General features: G+C 27.9%; 2 protein-coding genes across 2 annotated transcripts in view; both read right to left on the bottom strand.

Annotated features, from left to right (window-relative positions):
* The window catches only part of ChT (choline transporter), a 57274-nt gene extending 54790 nt beyond the window's left edge, over window positions 1–2484 (bottom strand). Inside the window, exon 1 of the mRNA XM_016065526.5 lies at window positions 1981–2484. The gene's annotated coding sequence lies outside the window, so the exon portion shown is untranslated. The remainder of the gene's footprint in view (window positions 1–1980) is intronic.
* A 9075-nt stretch (window positions 2485–11559) lies between these two features.
* LOC107449859 (uncharacterized) lies at window positions 11560–19572 on the bottom strand. The gene is made up of 3 exons (XM_043039519.3): window positions 18497–19572; window positions 16408–16463; window positions 11560–11773 (listed from the first exon to the last, which is right to left on the bottom strand). The coding sequence occupies exons 1-3, from the start codon at window positions 19389–19391 to the stop codon at window positions 11651–11653; spliced, it is 1074 nt and encodes a 357-aa protein (XP_042895453.2). The 5' UTR covers window positions 19392–19572; the 3' UTR covers window positions 11560–11650.
* Window positions 19573–19796: the final 224 nt, after the last annotated feature.

Here is a 19796-nt window from a genome sequence, read left to right as displayed (position 1 = left end):
TGACATTTATAACATTTATTTTCATTTATATGTTTATAACGCTTAATTTTCATTTATTTATTCATAACATTTATCCTCATTTATTCTATAACATTTATTTTCTATCTATAGTTAATACAAATTTAAAAAAAGTCTGGCAAAAAACTGAGCACTTAAAAATTAACATAGCTATCAATATATATACCGTCAAAAAAAATATTTTTTTTATAAAAAGAATGTCAAATTCATTTCATATCAGTACACTTTATTAGTATTTTGAACATATTACATGGAAAATACCTGTGATATAATTAGTTTAAATTGTTGTAGCAATTTAAAATACTACTATTTTCTTTTAAAAAAATATTGATACATGTTTTAAGATCTAGGATCTGACATGAATGTATCATAACTTTCTGTTAGAATTCCAAAGATTGCATTAATAATCTTGATTTTCTACGTATTTAATCGTCAAGCATCATCATGAAAAATTTGCAAAATAAATTTTCAAACGTCCTGAAAGGAAGAATTTTTTATTTAGGTATCTATTATTATTATTATTATTATTTTTTTTGAAAAATGTTTTCTTTGAATATTGAAGCCCAAAATTAAATGAAAAACAGCAGTTGTTAAACTTAAAGTTAATATTACCACATCAAAATCAAATAATTTAAAAATAATAAATAATCGAGTAGTAGTTTGTTATACTATTACTATGTTATATAATGAAGTCATCGCAATAAATATCATAGCAAAACTGCTAAAAAATTGCGACTAAAAAATGTGTAATAGATTTCTTAAGATATATAAATTAAGGTAAACTTAATATTTTAATTCATTTTTAACATGTGTGGCATGGAATATATTCCAATATGAAAACAATAAATTCTACTCAAAAACATGAATATAGCTAACATGATAATGAGACTTAAATTAATTATTCATCTTTAAAAGCATTGAATTTATTCGAATTTAAAAGTAAAACCTTTAATACTCTTTCTTGCTCTAAAAAAAATTCTAAAATGTGTAAAATATTAAAGTGTCTGCAACGAATGTGAATACTGCTAAGGTGGAATTTAATACTTAAATTAAATTTTCATCTCTTAAAATACTTGAGTTCTTGAAAAGTTAAAAAAAATATTTAATGTTTACTTTTTTTACGATTGAAAGTATAAATTATGTAACAAATATCTAATTCTACTTTTGCAACAATTGTGAATAATAAAAAAAGGAGTAAATAATTTAATAAATACTTTTGTTTTCTATGATGTATGAGTTCATGAGAGCATAAATATTTAAACTTATGGAGCGTGAAATACACACCAAAATATTTACAATAAAATCAATACAACAAACGTGAATAATTTAACCACACATTAATGACTCATCTCTAAAGTTTTTCCATTCTAACAAGTTGTTTTTAAAATATATTGAATGTTTACATTTTTTATGGAAAATATATACAATCAGAAATGCAAATTTTAACTTTTACAACAAATGTGAATCAGAGCAAAGTGATTTGTTTTAAAATAATAATTTATTTCTTAAAATTTTTGAATTCAGGCTAGCAATTTTTAAAATATATTGAATGTTTACGTTTTTTGCAGTAAAAATATACTATCAGCAACGTGAACTTTAACTATTATATCCAATGTAAATAATGTAACTAAGAGCAAAGTGATTATAGTGAATAATTTAGACTTATAATAATGATTTATCTCTTCAAATTTTTGAATTCATGCGAGTGATTTTTGAAATATATTGAACATTAACTTTTTTTACGGTAAAAATATACAATCAACAACATACACTTAGACTTTTTCAACAAATAGGAATAAGAACAAAGAGAAAGCTAACAATTAAATTAATAAGTTGTATTTATTACATATCAATTTATGTAAATTTAAAAGAATGCCATTAGGATTTAGTGTTTTTCACAGTTAAATATAAACAACTGTTAATGTTCTAGAAACACAGAAATATATTGAATTTTGTACTTACTAATATCAAGACTCTCCTCCCTCTTTTCCGGAAATTCGAAAGGTGATGTGGGATTATTCAGGAGTTGTTGCTTGGCGAAATAACTAAAGACAGTGTTCCAACATTTTCAAAATAAGAAACAAAGTTTTGATTTGAACCGGTGAATTGGTGATAGAAAATAAAACAGCTTCAAATCACTGAAAGGTCAAGGAAAACGGGAAAAATCTGACGCAAGAATCTCCCCAACGTAGACTTGTCTTCTTTGAAGGAAAATTCCGGAGTCTTGTGCGTAGGCTGACCATGAACTACAACTTTTTCCAGTAAAAAGAACTAATAAATGTTCCAATCGATAGCGATGAAGCGTAAAGTATCGTCAACAGTAAATAATAAGCCCTCACTTGTTAGAATATAACTCAGAACGATAGCAAATAAGGATGCATTTGTAAGAGACAACTCCAAAACGGTTTTCCCACTTTTCCGGAAATGGAGACTGGACAGGAACGAGGAGGACAAAATTGAGGCGATGGAGGTCGCGCATGCGCAGTGGACTCCAGACTCAGGGATTTTCGGGTGAGTTCGGGGATATTTCAGATTTCACTGAGGGTGGAGGGATTTTTGGAGTAATGATTTTTCGCTTTGTTTTTCATTCATACACCGATGAACTACTTTTAATAGAAAGGTTGTGGCGAGTGAAAATTTTAATATTTAATCACTCAAGGGATATTGTTGTAAAGTTCACTGCAAAAATAGAAATGTAAATGATTTACTTATAATGCTTAGAAATACTGAATGAATGCGTTGATTTCATTCTATATTTTGGAGAGAAAAAAGAAGTAAAAAACGAATTTATATATATATTTTTTTAAAAAAAAGTGGAATAAATATAAAATACATAAAAATAGAAAGAATGAAGTGTTTATAGATGTATTTAACGTTGAATAAAAAATGCATAAACTATGAAATCTGAAAATTTAAAAAATAATAATAATTTCTTAAATTAATACTCTTTTTAAGAAATTTATGATTTCGCAGAAATTTTATTTCAGAATTATTCCAATTAATAATTACTTATAAGATACTATGTTAAAGATCACAGCAAAAACAGAAATGTAAATGATTTCCTAGAAATATTTAGAAATACATAAATCACTTTAAATGCAAGTACTGGACTCATTTGATATTTTTGAAAAAGAAAAAAAAAGAAAAAAGAAAAAAGGCGAATTTATATTTTTCTTAAAAATAATTGTTTGTAAAATATTGAATTAACGGTAATGAATAATGAATATAAAAATATGCGGAAAAAAACAGAGCAAATGAATTGTTTATCGTTATATTCAACTCTGATTAAAAAATATATGAAACATAAAATAAGACAGTTGAAAAAAGATAAATTTTTAATATTGAAACTATTTGAAAAAAATTATGATTTCGGAAAAAATTTATTTCAGAATTATTCCAATTAATAATTACTTATAAGATACTGTGTTAGAGATCACTGCAAAAACAGAAATGTAAATGATTTCCTAGAAATATTTAGAAATAGATAAATCACTTTAAATGCAAGTACTGGACTCATTTGATATTTTTGAAAAAGAAAAAAGAAAGAAGAAAGGCGAGTTTATATTTTTCTTAAAAAACATTGTTTGTAAAGTAATGAATTAACGATAATGAATATAAAAATATGCATAAAAAAGAGAGTAAAGAATTTGTTTATCGTTATATTTAACGCTGAATAAAAGATACATAAAACATAAAATAAGACAGTTAAAAAAGATAAATTTTTAGTAATAAAACTCTTTGAAAAAGATTATGGTTTCGCAAAAATCTTATTTCAGAATTATTCCAATTAATAATTATTTAGCAGATATTATTTTAAAGTTCACTGCGAAAATAGACATAAATCACTTTGAATGCATCAGCTGAACTCATTTTATGTTTGAATGAAAAACTAATTTTTTCTATAAAAAGAAAGTGTTTGTAAAGTACATAATATTGGAATCAACACAAAACAAATAAAATTATGAGAAAAAATAGAGAAAATGAAGTGCTTATTGCTATATTTAACATTGAATAAAGACATGGAACATAAAAGGAGAACGTTTTGAAGAAAAGTTGAATTTTAAATAATAAAACTCTTTTAAAGAAAATGATGATTTCGTAAAAGTTTTATTTCTGTATAATGTAATAAAAATTAATCAGTAATACACACGAAAAAAAAAATTCCGGCAATAATATGATAATTACAATTCGGATGCAAAAAAGGTCCTAATTCTGGTTACAGTTATCAAAATGTACGATACTTAAATCATTCATTTGTTAATTTTATCGCTCATAAGGATATTGTTTGTCATAAATTCTAGCTTTCAAAATTATTGTTTTTATTACCAGACATTAAGTAAAAAATATCGAACTGAAAAGTAAATTCAACCGAATAAATGGTTTTCATGCGATTCTAAAAGGTGTCATGGTAAAATTATCAAGTTTTACCATATTTACCAAATTTTATCACATATTATAAAATAAAAATTTTATTTTTAATTTCACCATAATCATTACCAAATATTACGGAGCTTTTTAATGTTTAAAAATAGCCAGAAACACGGTAAATTTTACCCTATTCTGGAAGTTTTGACCAAACTTTTTTCTCACTGTAACCAATAGCATTATAACCAATAGTTCAAATTAAAATATATAATAATGTTTCCATTTAGATCGTAGTTCCATTTTCTTTAAAATGTTGTTACTTAATAATTATCATAATAAATAAATATAACACAATAAATAAATATAAAAAGGTACATATTATAAAGTTTTATTATCGGAGAGGTAGAATGGGTCTAATTATGCTTAAAAAACAAACTTTGAAGAATAAATATATTCTGAAACCTTTTATAATAGGATGCAATTTTTCTGCAACCGTACTATGGAGCTAATTTTATACCATATTATTGTGCTTCACAAATTTGAATAAATGATTTGATTTTATGGTTCAGCTAGAACGAAAACACGCTTCAATTTTATACCCCACTTATTTTCAATTTTTCTGCAACCGTAATATAATAAGTTAAACCATATTTCCATATTTTGAAAATTTGAATACATAATATTGTGCTTCAACTTGAATGAAAACATGCTTCAATTTCATGCCTTATTTATTTTGAATTTTTCTGCAACTGTTACATGAAGCTAACTTAAACCATACTATGGTATTCCATAAATCTGAATGTATGATATAATGATTCTAATTGAACGAAATATCATATAAAATTCAATTTAATACCTAATTAAAATTATAGCAAATTTAAGCCATAGCCTGTTATAATTATCATTTCAAAATTACGGTAAAATAACCAACACCAATCTGTCTATCCAATTAACCGTAATGCTTACGGTAAAGAACATTTTTTACATTTACGGAATTTAAAACTGTTTACAACTAGTATGGTTAAAAAACTATGAATACAAAACTGTGCGGTTTTCTAACAATTTACTACTAGTACAGTTTCAGAACCGTAAAGAAAAAGTTAAATTGGACATTAAAGCTAGACTTTTCAACGGGTAATGAATATTGGAGTCAGGATGTGGTTGAATTGTGTTTTATCAAATAAACCTTGGGATGTGGTTTAATTAGTTTATCTGGTATTTTCACATCAAAATGCTGGTTGTTTAACCACATTAGCTGAAAGCAGTTAATAAACGGTTTTTCTCAGAGTTAACAGTTTGAATACCATCTATTTTTTGGTTATTTGACTATTTTGTTTGAATATGGTAAAATAACAACGAAATAAATTGTAATTTTACCAATTAAATAAATTTCTTTCAGTGTATTTGATTTAGGGTACCGATAATATGATATAACGTGACTGAGAACATTGTATCAAAATGAATTGCATATGAATATAAATTACATTAAAATTTTAAGATTATTAAGTTAGTACTGAAGTATAAGTTTTATTTACTATTTTATTACTTACTGTATTTACTATTTTATTACTATATTGATAATTTAATTGAATGCATTTTAGTGCGTAGTGCGTAATTGGTAGTTTATAAACATATATGAATGTGGAAATGTTTTTGCTTTATTTTAAAATTTTAGAATAAAAAGAGAGGTTAACATGAGAAAAAGAGAATGTATATTTTTAGCCTGAAAGTTTTATTTCATTTTCTAAACGTTTCTCATTTTTAAAATTTAATGTCAAATTTGTTCATTTACTTCTTTTTTGCCACTTCAGGGTAATAAGTTTGTTATGTGCATTTTTTAACATTTTTTTATAACTTTCTGAAAAATATGATATTGTAAAAATATTTTAAAACTATAAGAATTTTTTGAAGATATCAAAACGCAGTTTATATAATTAAATCCAGATCAATATGCAGAAAAAAATAACAAAGAAAAAAGTATTAGTTAAAAACTTACTTTTCGTAATAAAATTGCTATGTTTCAAGCATTTAGTTTTAAACAAAGATCATCGTGTATCAGAAATTAGTATTAATTTGTATTATCTTATCCACATTAAATGATAGAAATGATGTTCATTATGTATCATATTAACTTATATTAATTTATTAAATTATTCATTATATTAAAATTCCTTAAACTGTGGGTTCCGATCCCAATAGGTGCCGCGAAACCTACAGCAGGGTTGGGATCATCAAACATTTTAGCAATATTGATATTTATTTAACTTATTATAATAATTTAACAATTACAGTATTTTTTACACAATGCATTTGAAAATAGATAATAAAAAAAAGACATTACAGACGAAGAGAAAACGAAAACATTTCGACGCTTTCTTGCTATTGTATTATATTTTTAAGTTTGTTTCTCATCTTCAATTTTAAGGTTGCTCTACGTCTTAAAATTAAAAGTTAAAGTTAATGACCTAAAACTGCGTAGCATATTACAGTACTGGCAAGAAAATTGACAGTTCACTTACATAAGTGTCGGATTTACGCCATGCTTATGGGGTCCCACAAAAGTTCGTAAATACGATGGGGTCCTTGCACCAAACAGAAACCCTACATTAAAGTATATAAATAATGATTATCATACATCAGAAATTAATATTAATTTATGTTATCTTATCCATGAAATGATATAAATAATTATCATATAAATGATTATCATTATTTATCAGAGCATAACACTAATTTGTGTTTATCTTATCCATTAAACAACTTAAATAATGATTATATGAATAATAATCATCATATATCAGAAATTAATATTAATTTCTGTTATCTTATCCGTTAAATGATAATCATTATATAACAGAAATTAATATTAATTTCTGTTATCTTATCCGTTAAATGATGTGAATGATGATTATATAAATGATAATCATTATGTAACAGAAATTAATTATTGTCTTATCTTATCCATTAAATTATGTAAATAATGAGATTATATAGGATGATCATTATATATTAAGTTTTATTACTAATTTGTGTTATCTTATCCATTAAGTGATGTAAATAATAATATGGAGAAGGAATATTTCAGTGTGCCATTTTATGTTGAGGTGGAATAGGCAGGAGTTGTAGGAGGGTGATGAAAATTAGCAGTTGAACCGGATCATATTTAATAAAAAAAGCTTTTATTTAGTAGTATATTTGCAGAGCTCGAGTTACAAAATATAAAAATCATTCATAAGAATTTCAGTTGAATAAGTTTTGCATAATAATATTAATAAGGACAGGCCATGGGAGATAAATCCCCCACAACCTGCCTAATCAAAAGCCAAATTAAAAGGTACATGTAAATTGCTCCCAACGGAGACAGAAGCATTGGTAGGAGATCCAAAATTGGCGATCTATTAAAATATTACATAGCCAAAACAAAGCCAACCAGCCTATCAATATGGGTTTAAAAGAATACCTTGGCGATCACGAGTCGCCAACAAATTTATGAGAATTATTACAACCATGCAACCAAAACATTTAGCCGTTGGAAAATTAGAATAAAAAGTTATAAATAGATTTTTGCTTTCGATTATAGGCGACAGTGAATTAATATGTCTGCATAATAATGAAATAAAAAGAAAGTATTGAAATATTCCTTCTCCATAAAATTGGTGCCTAGTTACAAGGAGCGAATTGGGTTATCAACGCAAAATCTTAAAAATAAATATGTGTATGCCAATTGTGGCATCACAAATAATTATGTAAATAATTATGTATATGATGATCATCACACATCAGAAATTAATATTAGTTCGTGCTATCGTATTCATTAAATTATGTAAATAATGATTATATAAAGGATGATCATTATATATTAAAAATTAATATTAATTTGTGTTACGTGTTCCAGTGGTGTTATCTTAACTACCTATATAATGTAACCATTTCATAAAATTATCACACTCTTAGTCTATGCTATAAAAAATAACGTTATTTGCTTTTCATGCATTAGACGTTACGCAGGAAAGAAAAAGATTTTTGCTGTTATACAGTTTTAGCCTTTTATTACTGTATTTTTCAGTATTAGTTCTAAAAACAGAGGCAGTAACTGTCACAGAAAAAAATATCAAAAAAGTTCTAAGATCCGAACTTGATTACTTATCAAAGTACATGCGATAATTAAAATATATTGATTTTTTTCTAAAAATAGCTACTTTCCTTCCATCTCCGGTAATTATAGTATTGCAAATTTAAATTTTTAATACTTTAGTCTTGCGTGAAAATAACTTTTGAGCTGCAGCCGTTTTTCTTCTTCTTCTTTTTAATATTTAAATAGTACCTAATTTAACTGAAAGCTGTTTAGTCTTTTGGAGAGTGATAATAAATAAAATAAAAATAGTGAATGGGACGGTTTTTTTAAAATTTTGTTTTCATACACAAAGAGTTGAAACAGGTAAGTCACATTTTGTTTTTCTTTCAAAAAAAATTGTGATTTCTCTGGGAAAGTATTGATTTTAGTCTCATTTAAGTACATAAAATTAATTTATATTGCTAAATGATTCCAGTCCACTTAGATAAAAATTACAGAGCTCTTTGGTGTTTTCATAAAGCCAAAAACACCGTAAATTTTACCATATTCTGGTAGTTTAGATAAATTTTTCTCAGTGTTGTTCTCGAACTCTATAACGCGATTAGCTTAAAGAAGAGAATGAAAGACTTGAAACAGCATCTTCATACATAACTGAAGAATAAATAGTTGAATAGTTGTGAATCAATAGTTGAAAAAGAGAAAGAAAAAAAAATAGCCTTTAAATGGCTTCAACATATCTCAATATGTCAGTAGACAATGTTTAAGACACTTTGTGTTTTTAATGAACTTAACGTTCTCACTGAGAAAAATTGAGTTAAAAATAATTATTCTTTTGTGTTCATGCAACTTTCCCAGTATTTTATTATTGCTACCAGAATATTCGCTTTTCATACAAGTTAGAAAAAAAACTAAATAATCAATAGATCGATAATGATCAATACTGCGAAATGATACACGAAACTGAAAGAAATAAACTGTCAGAATTAGTTAAGTTTAAGATAAAAAGAAATCTATATAATTGTTGTGAAGGTTACCTGGGGGCATCTTTAGAAAATGTAACTTCAAAATGGAGCTTCAGCCCTGTTCTAAAATAAAATAAATTTCCTAATTTCTCGTTATTATTGAATAACCTCGACACTACTACAAATCACCAGTATGCAGTTTAATCACCAACGTTCATTCACTTAAATGAAAAAAAAAAAAAAGAAATGAATAAAAAAAAATAAATAAATAAGACTCCAAAAATTAAAATAGGGGCGAGAAAATTTTTTTTTAAAGAACTACATGTTATAAATGAATAAAAAAAAATAAGTAAATAAGACTCCAAAAACTAAAATAGGGGCGAGAAATTTTTTTTAAAAGAACTACATGTTATAAATGAATAAAAAAATGAATAAAAAAAATAAGTAAATAAGACTCCAAAAAATAAAATAGGGGCGAGAAATTTTTTTTTGAAAGAACTACATGTTATAAATTACCATTATTAACTAAACATCTATTTAAAAATTTCTTTACGTAATTTAAATTGTTGATTCAGATAGAATTTCTTTAATGTACTATTAGTTGTTGATTGCATCTCACCTTCCTAACAAAATTAATGAGGCTATGGAAACCTGATAATGAAAGAGGAACATCCTCTTTTTCATTTTAATTACAAAACTATAATGTAACTGTGTCTCTTAAATTAGATGTACACATCAGGGAGGGCAGCCTTTAAGCCTTTATCTCAGTATATGATCTTAGTACCAAGTGCTTTAAATGAACACATCATGAATTGAGTGATTTCAGATAGTATCAATTACTTTCCAAAATAAAAAGTTTAGTTGTAAAGCCTTTAAAAATTATTGAAAAATAAGATGAGAATAACTTAATATTTTGAAAATTTAACATCTAGATGGCAGCACCACTTAAAAAGTTTTTCTTCTGGATTAATACATGTTACCCATAATAACTGATAATACCGGAGAAAAAACATTTTTCAGTCGCATAAGATTTTTTTCATCAAATCTTAGATCTTTCGTATCGTTGGTTTAAATTTCAATCGGTTTCTCTTTCCAGGTACAGTTCTTTATTAAAAAAATATATTTAATCTATTTTTTTGTCGAAATGTACAAGTTTAAAAACGCAACACACAACAAGAAGTTGCATAAAAGTTGCGACTAGCTTCCAAGAGAGTTAAGGCACATCGTTAAAATTAAAATTTCATTATAATCCATGCCCAGAGGTGTTGTCATACGATGCTAAGAGGGCTACCCAATTATGAACTGTTCCTTCGTGTGCTCCAGTATAGGTCATAACAGAGATGTGCCCCTAGCCACGTGCGACGACAAGGTAACTCCCAGATCAAGCATAGTGAGAAACTAGTCTTCGTGGAGGACTTTGTAATGGATCTAACTTGTATTTGCGTTACATAGAGAGGAAAATCGCAAAAACCTTACACGGTTAGCTCGACAGCTAGTGGACTCAAACGAATGTTCCATTTATCATTTTAAGTCAGCACTGTGATCGGTTTAAACATGGTTGCTCAATTTTCTGAAATTTTGGCAATATTCATTTTGTATTCTTTTGACAGCTGATAAAATTATTGAGGTACAATTAAATGAAATATGTTTTGTTTAGCATTATGTTTAATTTATTCCTTCGTCATAATTACTATATTAACTTGTGATAGTTGCAGCTTGTTTGAATCCTTAGATATATAAAATTTTTATTGCACCATTAAAAGTCACGATAAAGTTAAATATATATTTTTAAACAAAATTTTCGTTGTTTTGTATCCGAATTAAATCAAATAGGCGTTTTATTTCAAGACAAAATTATTTTTAAATCAGCATTATAAGCGAATAAAAATGTAATCAACTAATCAGTTGTATAAATGACTGTTTATAATCTGATCCATCCCTAATTTTAACCAATTCAATTAGAAAAATTTTTTTTTAGGAAGAAACGATGTAATTAAAAAAAATTTTAAAATCGGAATTCTAACTTTTCCGTAATAAATTCAACTACTTATCATAAACATTAAATTAATATTTTTTTTTTCAGTTTTGAACAAATAAAGTGTGTTATTGAAGCAAATTTTGTATTAAAAAATATAGAACTTCATAATTGAATATATTTATTTCACCGATATTTCATGTTTCATCATAAAAGGTGGCAACAGCTATATTTTTAATTTTAAATTCGATTTCATCAAACTTCGTTCCCGGAACATGAATTTCCTTGCACAAACTCCATAATCTTATCCACACAGTCTTGTGGCATTGGCTCAGTTACTGCACAGCGAACCTTTTCCACATCTTCAGACATGCATATCTGAAAAATAAATATATAAAAATAAAAAGAATTTTACATTTAAGGAACACGGCAAAAAGTACCTTTATTCTACTATCAGAAAAAAAAGTAACTTCAAACATTTTAAGGTTAAAAAAATCTATTCGATGAAAAAATCGGAATCAATTTACAGTACAAGGTACGTCATTCAGAGTGCCGGTACTTTTTACCGAAAACTTTTATTGAACAAAAAACATTACATACTTTAATTTTTACAGCAATATTTATTTCAAGATCACCCAGTCACTTTTGTTGAATAATTATTAACGTAAAATATATGGTATAAAATTTGCCTGTAAAAATGGATTTTAAGGTAAAATTAATTTTACGATTGATGCACACAGCACAGGGTGCTGGTAATTTACCGCAGTTCGATCTGGAATTTATTACAGTGCATATGTTTCGATTCGCTCGCAAGGAGCCCATATTCAATACCCACCAGACATTAATGAAAAATACAAATCAGAATTGATAAAAAAAAAACTACGCATATTAATACATATACGTATATTAATACATAACGTACATAATACATAACGTATATTACATAGCATATAATATATAACGTATAATACATAACGTATATTAATACATTAATACGTATATAATACATATATTTTATACCTACGTTAAATTAATACATATCTCGCATCTGCTCTGGAATCTTGCTTCGCTAATGTGGATGTCGATTTCTTAATTAACGGCATGAGTTTCTCACTTGCTCTGACTTACCCCTTTTGGTCGCAATAATTTCTCAAGGCTACCGCAGATTTTCTTGTTTTGCTTTTAATTTATATATAATTTTCAATTTTTCAAGTGTTTTGTATATTTTAAGTCCAATGGAACTTGACTGGAAAAATCAAATAAAAATATTTGTATAATTAGAAATAAAAATATATATAATATATATATTAAATAAATATTTTTAATCTTATCTAAAGTCATTACCAAAGCATTTCCGAAAAATTAACATGCTTTTATGTGCTCCCATAGATAGAGCTAGAAACATGTTAAATTTTATCATATTCTGGTAGTTTTTGATCATACTTTTATTCTCAGTATAGATTTACACGTACTTAAGAATTAATCTCAATTGTTCAAGTGCTTTGGTGAAGACGATACGAATTTAGTCACAAAAATTACTTTCTTAATCAGATTTGGATTCTTGACAAGATCATTAAATCAAAATATAATAAAAAGTTTTTTTTTAAAGTTTTAATTTAAGCGTTTTATATAAAAGTTTTAAAATAAATCAAATTTTTAATTCTTTTATGTAGTAGATCTAGGATGCGTTGTCAGAGAGGTTATAAATAAATTGTTTTAATTAATTATTTTTAATTATATGACTTTACCTACTATCATTTCTTTAAAAAAAATTATAAAATGCAAAATCTTTTATAATGATAGACATTTTAGCGAAGCTGCTTTTCGAAAAGTAAGATTTTCTGCGCATCAAAATAATTCAGACAGGGGAGAGGAAAGTATGTGGACATTTTTCACTAATTTATCAAAATACCATATTAACACTAGATTGCCTAAGGAAGTCATTTTGACTGCTTTTTAATTTCAATTAGAAAAACAATGGTGTATATAAAGACAAAATTTCTTAGAATTTTGAGACTTTTTGTACAGCATGTACTTTTTTTATTGTTAATATTTACTAATATCGTGTTATATAATTGTAAATAATACAAAAAATATTAAAAATTAATTTTAAACAAATTTCTTTATTCTGTCACAATACAGTAGTTTTGACTGCTGTTAGGCAATATAGGTATATACTAAATTCCCGTTTTTATTTAGAGTTACAAAACTGTTTATTTTTTCAAAATAATTTTTGTTTTAAAAAAAGGTTGTTTTTGCAGACACTAGTCCTACTACGTGGGACAAGCTATGAGGCTAGTGTGGACGAACCTTAATAATAAAAAAGGTTGTTTTTGTAGACACTAGTCCTACTACATGGGACAAGCTATGAGGCTAGTGTGGACGAACCTTGATAATAAAAATGGTTGTTTTTGTAGACACTAGTCCTACTAAATGGGACAAGCTATGAGGCTAGTGTGGACGAACCTTGATAACTTATTATTTTCTCGTTTAATACAACTCAATTAATATAATTAATTACAATCCAAGTCTTAGTGGAGAATAAATATTGACATATTATAATTAAAGTACTAATTTGTAACTATTATTTAATTTAATTTATCTGAAAGCAGAAAGCCAACTTTAAGTTGAATTTTCAATAACCATTAACTTTAAATTAATGATGAAATGTTTTGAATGGACAGCACACGCAAAAAAATCTCAAAAGCGTTGACAGGACCGTTCGTGGTTATTCTGTTTTAGAATAATGTATTACAAAAAATAAATATTTAAAAAATACTTTGCTTTCGTTATTAATCCAACTTTATTGAATCATATTCTTTCCACTAATTTCATAAAACAACTCTGTTAAATGTTCTCAAAACCTTTAAAAAGTGGATTAATACAAAGATTCCGTGATAAACTTAAGATTGAAGCCTCTATTTTTAAATGTATAACATTCTACAAAATCATTCAAATTTAGAAAATAAATAACAGCAAATTTGTTACATTTGTAACAAATTCATATTTCTTTCAAAGGCACGTCCACAAAAACCCCGCCGCCATATGCATACACGGGCCCAGGAGAGACATCTGAATCTGTTTGTTTATTCCTAATCCTGGTTAATTGAAACTATGCACAGCAACATTAAAAATTAAAATTAGTAAAAAAAACCGTATAATTTGTATATTATGTCTTCTTGTTGAAATTCTGAAAGCAAAATATGTTACTAATATAGTATAGAAAAAACTTAACAACTTAAAATCCTTCATTTAAAATTTCTACTAAATTATTCACAGTATGATTATGCAAATGCACATGAAAATGTACACCAGTGATGCAAATCTACGATATCTCACAGAAGAAATTTGACAAATAAATAAAAAAAACTATTCCATTACTTCCATTCAACTGGAATGGTATGTTGATGTTAGTAACAAAATTATTTCTATTGCTAAACTGTATAAATAAAGTAAACACATGACTTTGAAACCACGTGTTTATTTTGTATACGTTACTAAATATTCATATTATAATGTTATATTTATATATTATGGGTATTTGTCGCTAAATAAAGTAATTTTAAAAGTTTTAAAGGGCAAAAACTTTTTCATGGCTCTGGACGAAGAAGTAATAAAGAAAATATTGCGTATAACTTATAAAAGTTGAGTTTAATTGTGCTGCAGGAATTTCTTATAAAATTTTTAACGAGAACAGATGAAAAGTAGGTGATTTATTTTGTGTAAGTATTGGTATTCGAAAACCGCCGACTTTTCATTTGCATTTATGATTTATCAGAAATCAATGGTAAATTCATAAGAAACGCTTATATAACTATAAAAGTAATTTAAAACTTAGTAAATTTATAGGAAAATAAACTTTATATAAAATGAACTTATAACCTGGAAAATTAGCCGGAACTATATAAACTCAATTTTTATAAGTTAAAAGTAATATTTTATTTATAACACCATATCCTTAGAAATACATGCAAACCCGTAGAAATATTATTATTTTTTTAAAAATGTTTTATTTATTTTTTATTCCTTTATTTTCTTGTAATATTTAAAGTAATACATACAAAAAGATGCCTCACTTTTTTACAATGAAGAAATTAAATTAGGTAATTTTAGAAAAGGAAAGATTTTTAGGCACTTTAAGAAATCACTCTAGTTAATCTGCAATTTAATAAGATTATCTGTAGAATAACTGATTTCTACAGTGTAGCAGTAACACTAGCAATTTGGCTACCTTATTAATAGTACAAAAAAGGGGATAAAATGTCTGATAAAAACACTTTAATGTTTGGTAAGGACATTTCTAATGAAAATAAACCCATAATTCTAGTTAATGAAACCAAAATATTCTGTATTTAAACCATTCATTTGGTAATTTTCCAGCTCGTTTAGTCACGGTTTATCGGAAATTCTGGTTTTTAAAATTATAGTTCTTATTACTACACAGTTAGTATAATAAACAGAACTAAAGAGTAAATTTAACCTAATGTTTTTATATTTTATTTTGTCATGCTCTGAGGTATCATGATATAAAATAATAATATTTTACAAATTTTACCGAATCATGTATTATATATTTTGAAATCATATTTTATTGTTAATTTTACCAAATTCGTTATCGAAACGCTACAGTGAAAACTACCGAGCTTTTTAGTATTCCCATAGAGCAAGAAGCACGGCAAATTTTACCGTATTTTGGTATTTTCAAACACGCTTTTTTTTCTCAGTGTACTATTTCCGTCAACTAAAATTTTAAGACATAAATTTAAGAAAAATATCCAAATATTTTTATGCTTTTTCAACTATTCAAATGTTTTCGCTTTTCAAAAATTATACCAAATGGTAACACTTGAACTAAAATGGTGAAAAGTTGAGTTTTTATAGAAAAAGTTAAAATAAGAACTAAAATTATTTGAAAGTTTGTCTATGCTTCAGATTTTATAACGAGTTGAATGTTTAGATTTATTTATTACGTTCATTAATGTAATTATGTTTATTGAATAACTATAACTCACTGTATGATTTCCTGATTGACATTGTTCTGGACCAATTCTGTTATCGTTCCGCATTTCTGAAAAAAAATAAGCTTTTATAGCATACGATTATAGCCTGCATTCATGCTATTACATTTTAAATGTAATATATGATTTAAGATTTACTAAAAATAAAATAAATGTATCAAAATAAATATAAGATGTTTTATTATTTTCTCTTAATAATATATAACTTAAAAGTTTTTGTCAAAATGGTCAAACAAACATGCACATTTTCTCTAACTAATATTTAAGCGAAAAAAAGAATTATTAATGCTTGATGAATCACCATTGTGGAAAGTAAAATCGATCGTAGCCTGTCCAGGGAGAATTAAGAAGCCTAATGTAACAGGTCATGAAATGATTATACATAACAGCGTGCAAAAATAATAATAATAATAATAATTGGACACCCTGCCTAACTTTTGATCTAATGATCGAATCTTCACATTCTAGAATTTAATCTTAATGGTTCAAAAGGGTGACCTCAAATATGCTGAATAATTAACGGTATTTAAAGTTACGAAATTAGACAAAAAAACGTATTTTCTCTGAGTAAGCATAACTTTTTTTCGACGAAGTCGGATTTCAAACTCATAAAATATAAGGGCTAACCGCAACCTCAGAAATAGGATCCTAATAGTTTGAAAAGGAGAGCTGTCCGAAGTTTGAACCCCTTGATGTTAATTTTACTTGTTGCGTATTTCGCAATATCTCGAGAAATTTTCTAAGCGAATTGAAAAATTTTTGCACTCATTCGTTTAATAAATACATTATATTAAATTGTAAGATATGTAGTTTATTACATCATTACAAAAAATGTAATTTTAAGGGACAAAACAAAATTTGAGCGAAATCGGTCAAATAGTTTCTCGGAAATCATATTTTGAAAAAGTAGCGTTTTTTGAATTCATTTTCTCAAGAACAATTCGACTAATTGTGCTCAAAATTTCAAACTTGTCATGTAAAAATACATTCCTTAAAACAATGTCAAAAGTTGCATAATTTACAATTCAAGAATTTTTTCCACTGTTATTTACTAAAATAATAGCAAATAATAAAAGTTTACTAATTTTTTTTTGCGTGGAATTATCAGTGGCTAATTGAATTTTATATTTATGTGCAAAATTTTTTCAATTCGTTTAAAGAGATCTTGAAATATGGCAAAATACGCAAAAAGAAAAAAAAAACATTAATGAGTCCAAACTATCGAACACTTTCCTGACCAAACTTTCTATATATCCCATCTTGCAGCTAGCCTATTTTATTTTGAGTGTCGGAAATCCAAATTCATCGAGAAAAAAAAAATAGCTATGTTCCAGAGAAAATAAGGTTGTGTGCCTGACTTTTTAACTCAAAATATCGTTTGCACTAATTAAGTCACTCCTCTAACCATTGAGTCACAGAACGTGAAAATACCTTTATTAGATCAAAAGTTATTCAAGGAGGTCCAGTTTTTATCTTGAGCATAGTACATAACATTGAACTTGAATTAGGCAGGAATGTGTAGAAATAAGATACGCCATGAGCCGAAACATTGCCCTTGACATTTCTACTTCCAGAATAAATGCAAAACCTAAGTTGGAAACATACAATAATGTTTAAAAAATATCTGATATTATTTCAGAATCAAATTAATTATTGCTTTATTTTAACAATTAAATTTAAATTATATTTAAAAAAAATAGCCGGAACCAAATAGATAAAAGGAAATTTAAGATAGATCAAACAACCAAACTATTTTACATTGTGATGTATTTTAAGTTTTGTATTCTGTCAACAATTAACTAATTTTTCATTACAAAAACCTTTACATTAAATGCAACCGTGACATAGGTATAATTCAATATTTTACATTCTAAAAACAGTTAACCAGTTTTACATTCCATGATTAAGAGTGGCTTGTAAACAATGATGACATCGATATTTTGCATTTTACCAACCATATGACAAAAAAAAACAGTTACTGCTACGTAATAAGCTATTTCTTATTTTATTTACTGAAACTTTAAAATTGTTCCAATCTTAAACAGTACAAAAATCATTTTAACACGTATTTAAGATAACTTACCTTTAAACAGATCGTGCATTAATTTACCATAAGAGGCACACTCTGGATACAAGGTTAGCATGATCATTTCCTTAGGAACACCGTAGCCTCCCGGGCTCTCACGGCGTCTTCGACCAAAAGCGGCTCTTGAACGACCAGGTCTACCTGGCCGACCATCAGGAGCACCAGTGCCTCCCACGCCCCCATGGCCTTCTGGACCACCAGGAGATCCTATACCACCATCGCCTCCTGGACCACCAGGGCCTCCGACACCACCATCGCCTCCGTCACCCCCGGTGCCTCCTGGACCACCATGGTATCCTGGACCACCACGGCCTCCTTCACCACCATTGCCTCCAGGACCACCAGGGGCTCCTCCAACAGTATCGCCTCCGTCACCACCGGCACCTCCTTCACCTCCAGGGTAACCTGGACCCTCTTGTGATTCAGGAGCACCATTGCCTCCAGGGCCTCCTTGTCCTCCTCCACCACCAGGGGCTCCTACACCACCAGCGCCTCCTTCTGCACCATCGCCTCCGGAACCACCAGGGGCTCCTTTACCACCATTGCCTCCTGGACCCCCAGGGGCTCCTACACCACCATCGCCTCCTGGACCACCGGCGCCTCCTGGACCACCAGGGCATCCTGCGGGAACACCATATCCTCCCGGGCCTCCACGTCCTCCTCCAGCACCAGGGGCTCCACTACCACCTTTTCCTCCTGGACCACCGGGGCCTCCTGGACCACCAGGGCAACCTGGACTCCCTCGTCCTCCAGGAGAACCAGGACTACCTGGTGATCCAGGAGAGCCATCTCTACCTGCTGCTCCAGGAGAACCAGGTCTACCACCTTGACCTTGTACAGTCACAAGGAGGACCACTGTGATCAATAAAACTGAAAATATGAAGCACTTCATGTCGAAACAGAAGGAAACATGCAAAGGTATGCTTTTTATAGCAATAGTTCGATGCCGTGTGTATACTTCCTGCAACGTATCTGATTCATCTATGAATTATTAACAACACGAGCAGTCGAAACAACGCGTCATCATTGACATTCTAGACACGCGCTGTCAAAACAACACGCACTGATTAGAATTATCTTCTTCTTTTGTGTAAGAGGAAGTGTATAAGGAAATTTAAAGATAACAGTTGGATACACGTGTTGAAGATTCTGATAAAAACTTTTTACTTGCGACTTCCTCATAAGTTCAATTCTTATATTATTTCAGAAATTTAGAAGTTATTGATCAGGTTTTCTCCTGATTATATTTCGCGTGAGTTTGAAAGAGTAATATAATAATATATGCTATCTAAATAAT

The sequence above is a fragment of the Parasteatoda tepidariorum genome, chromosome 9, assembly GCF_982258835.1.
Source record: "Parasteatoda tepidariorum strain Cologne lab strain chromosome 9, Ptep-v5.0, whole genome shotgun sequence".
NCBI lineage: Eukaryota > Metazoa > Arthropoda > Arachnida > Araneae > Theridiidae > Parasteatoda > Parasteatoda tepidariorum.
The sequence above is the reverse complement of the archived record's forward strand: the minus strand, read 5'-3'. Positions and strand labels throughout refer to the sequence as shown.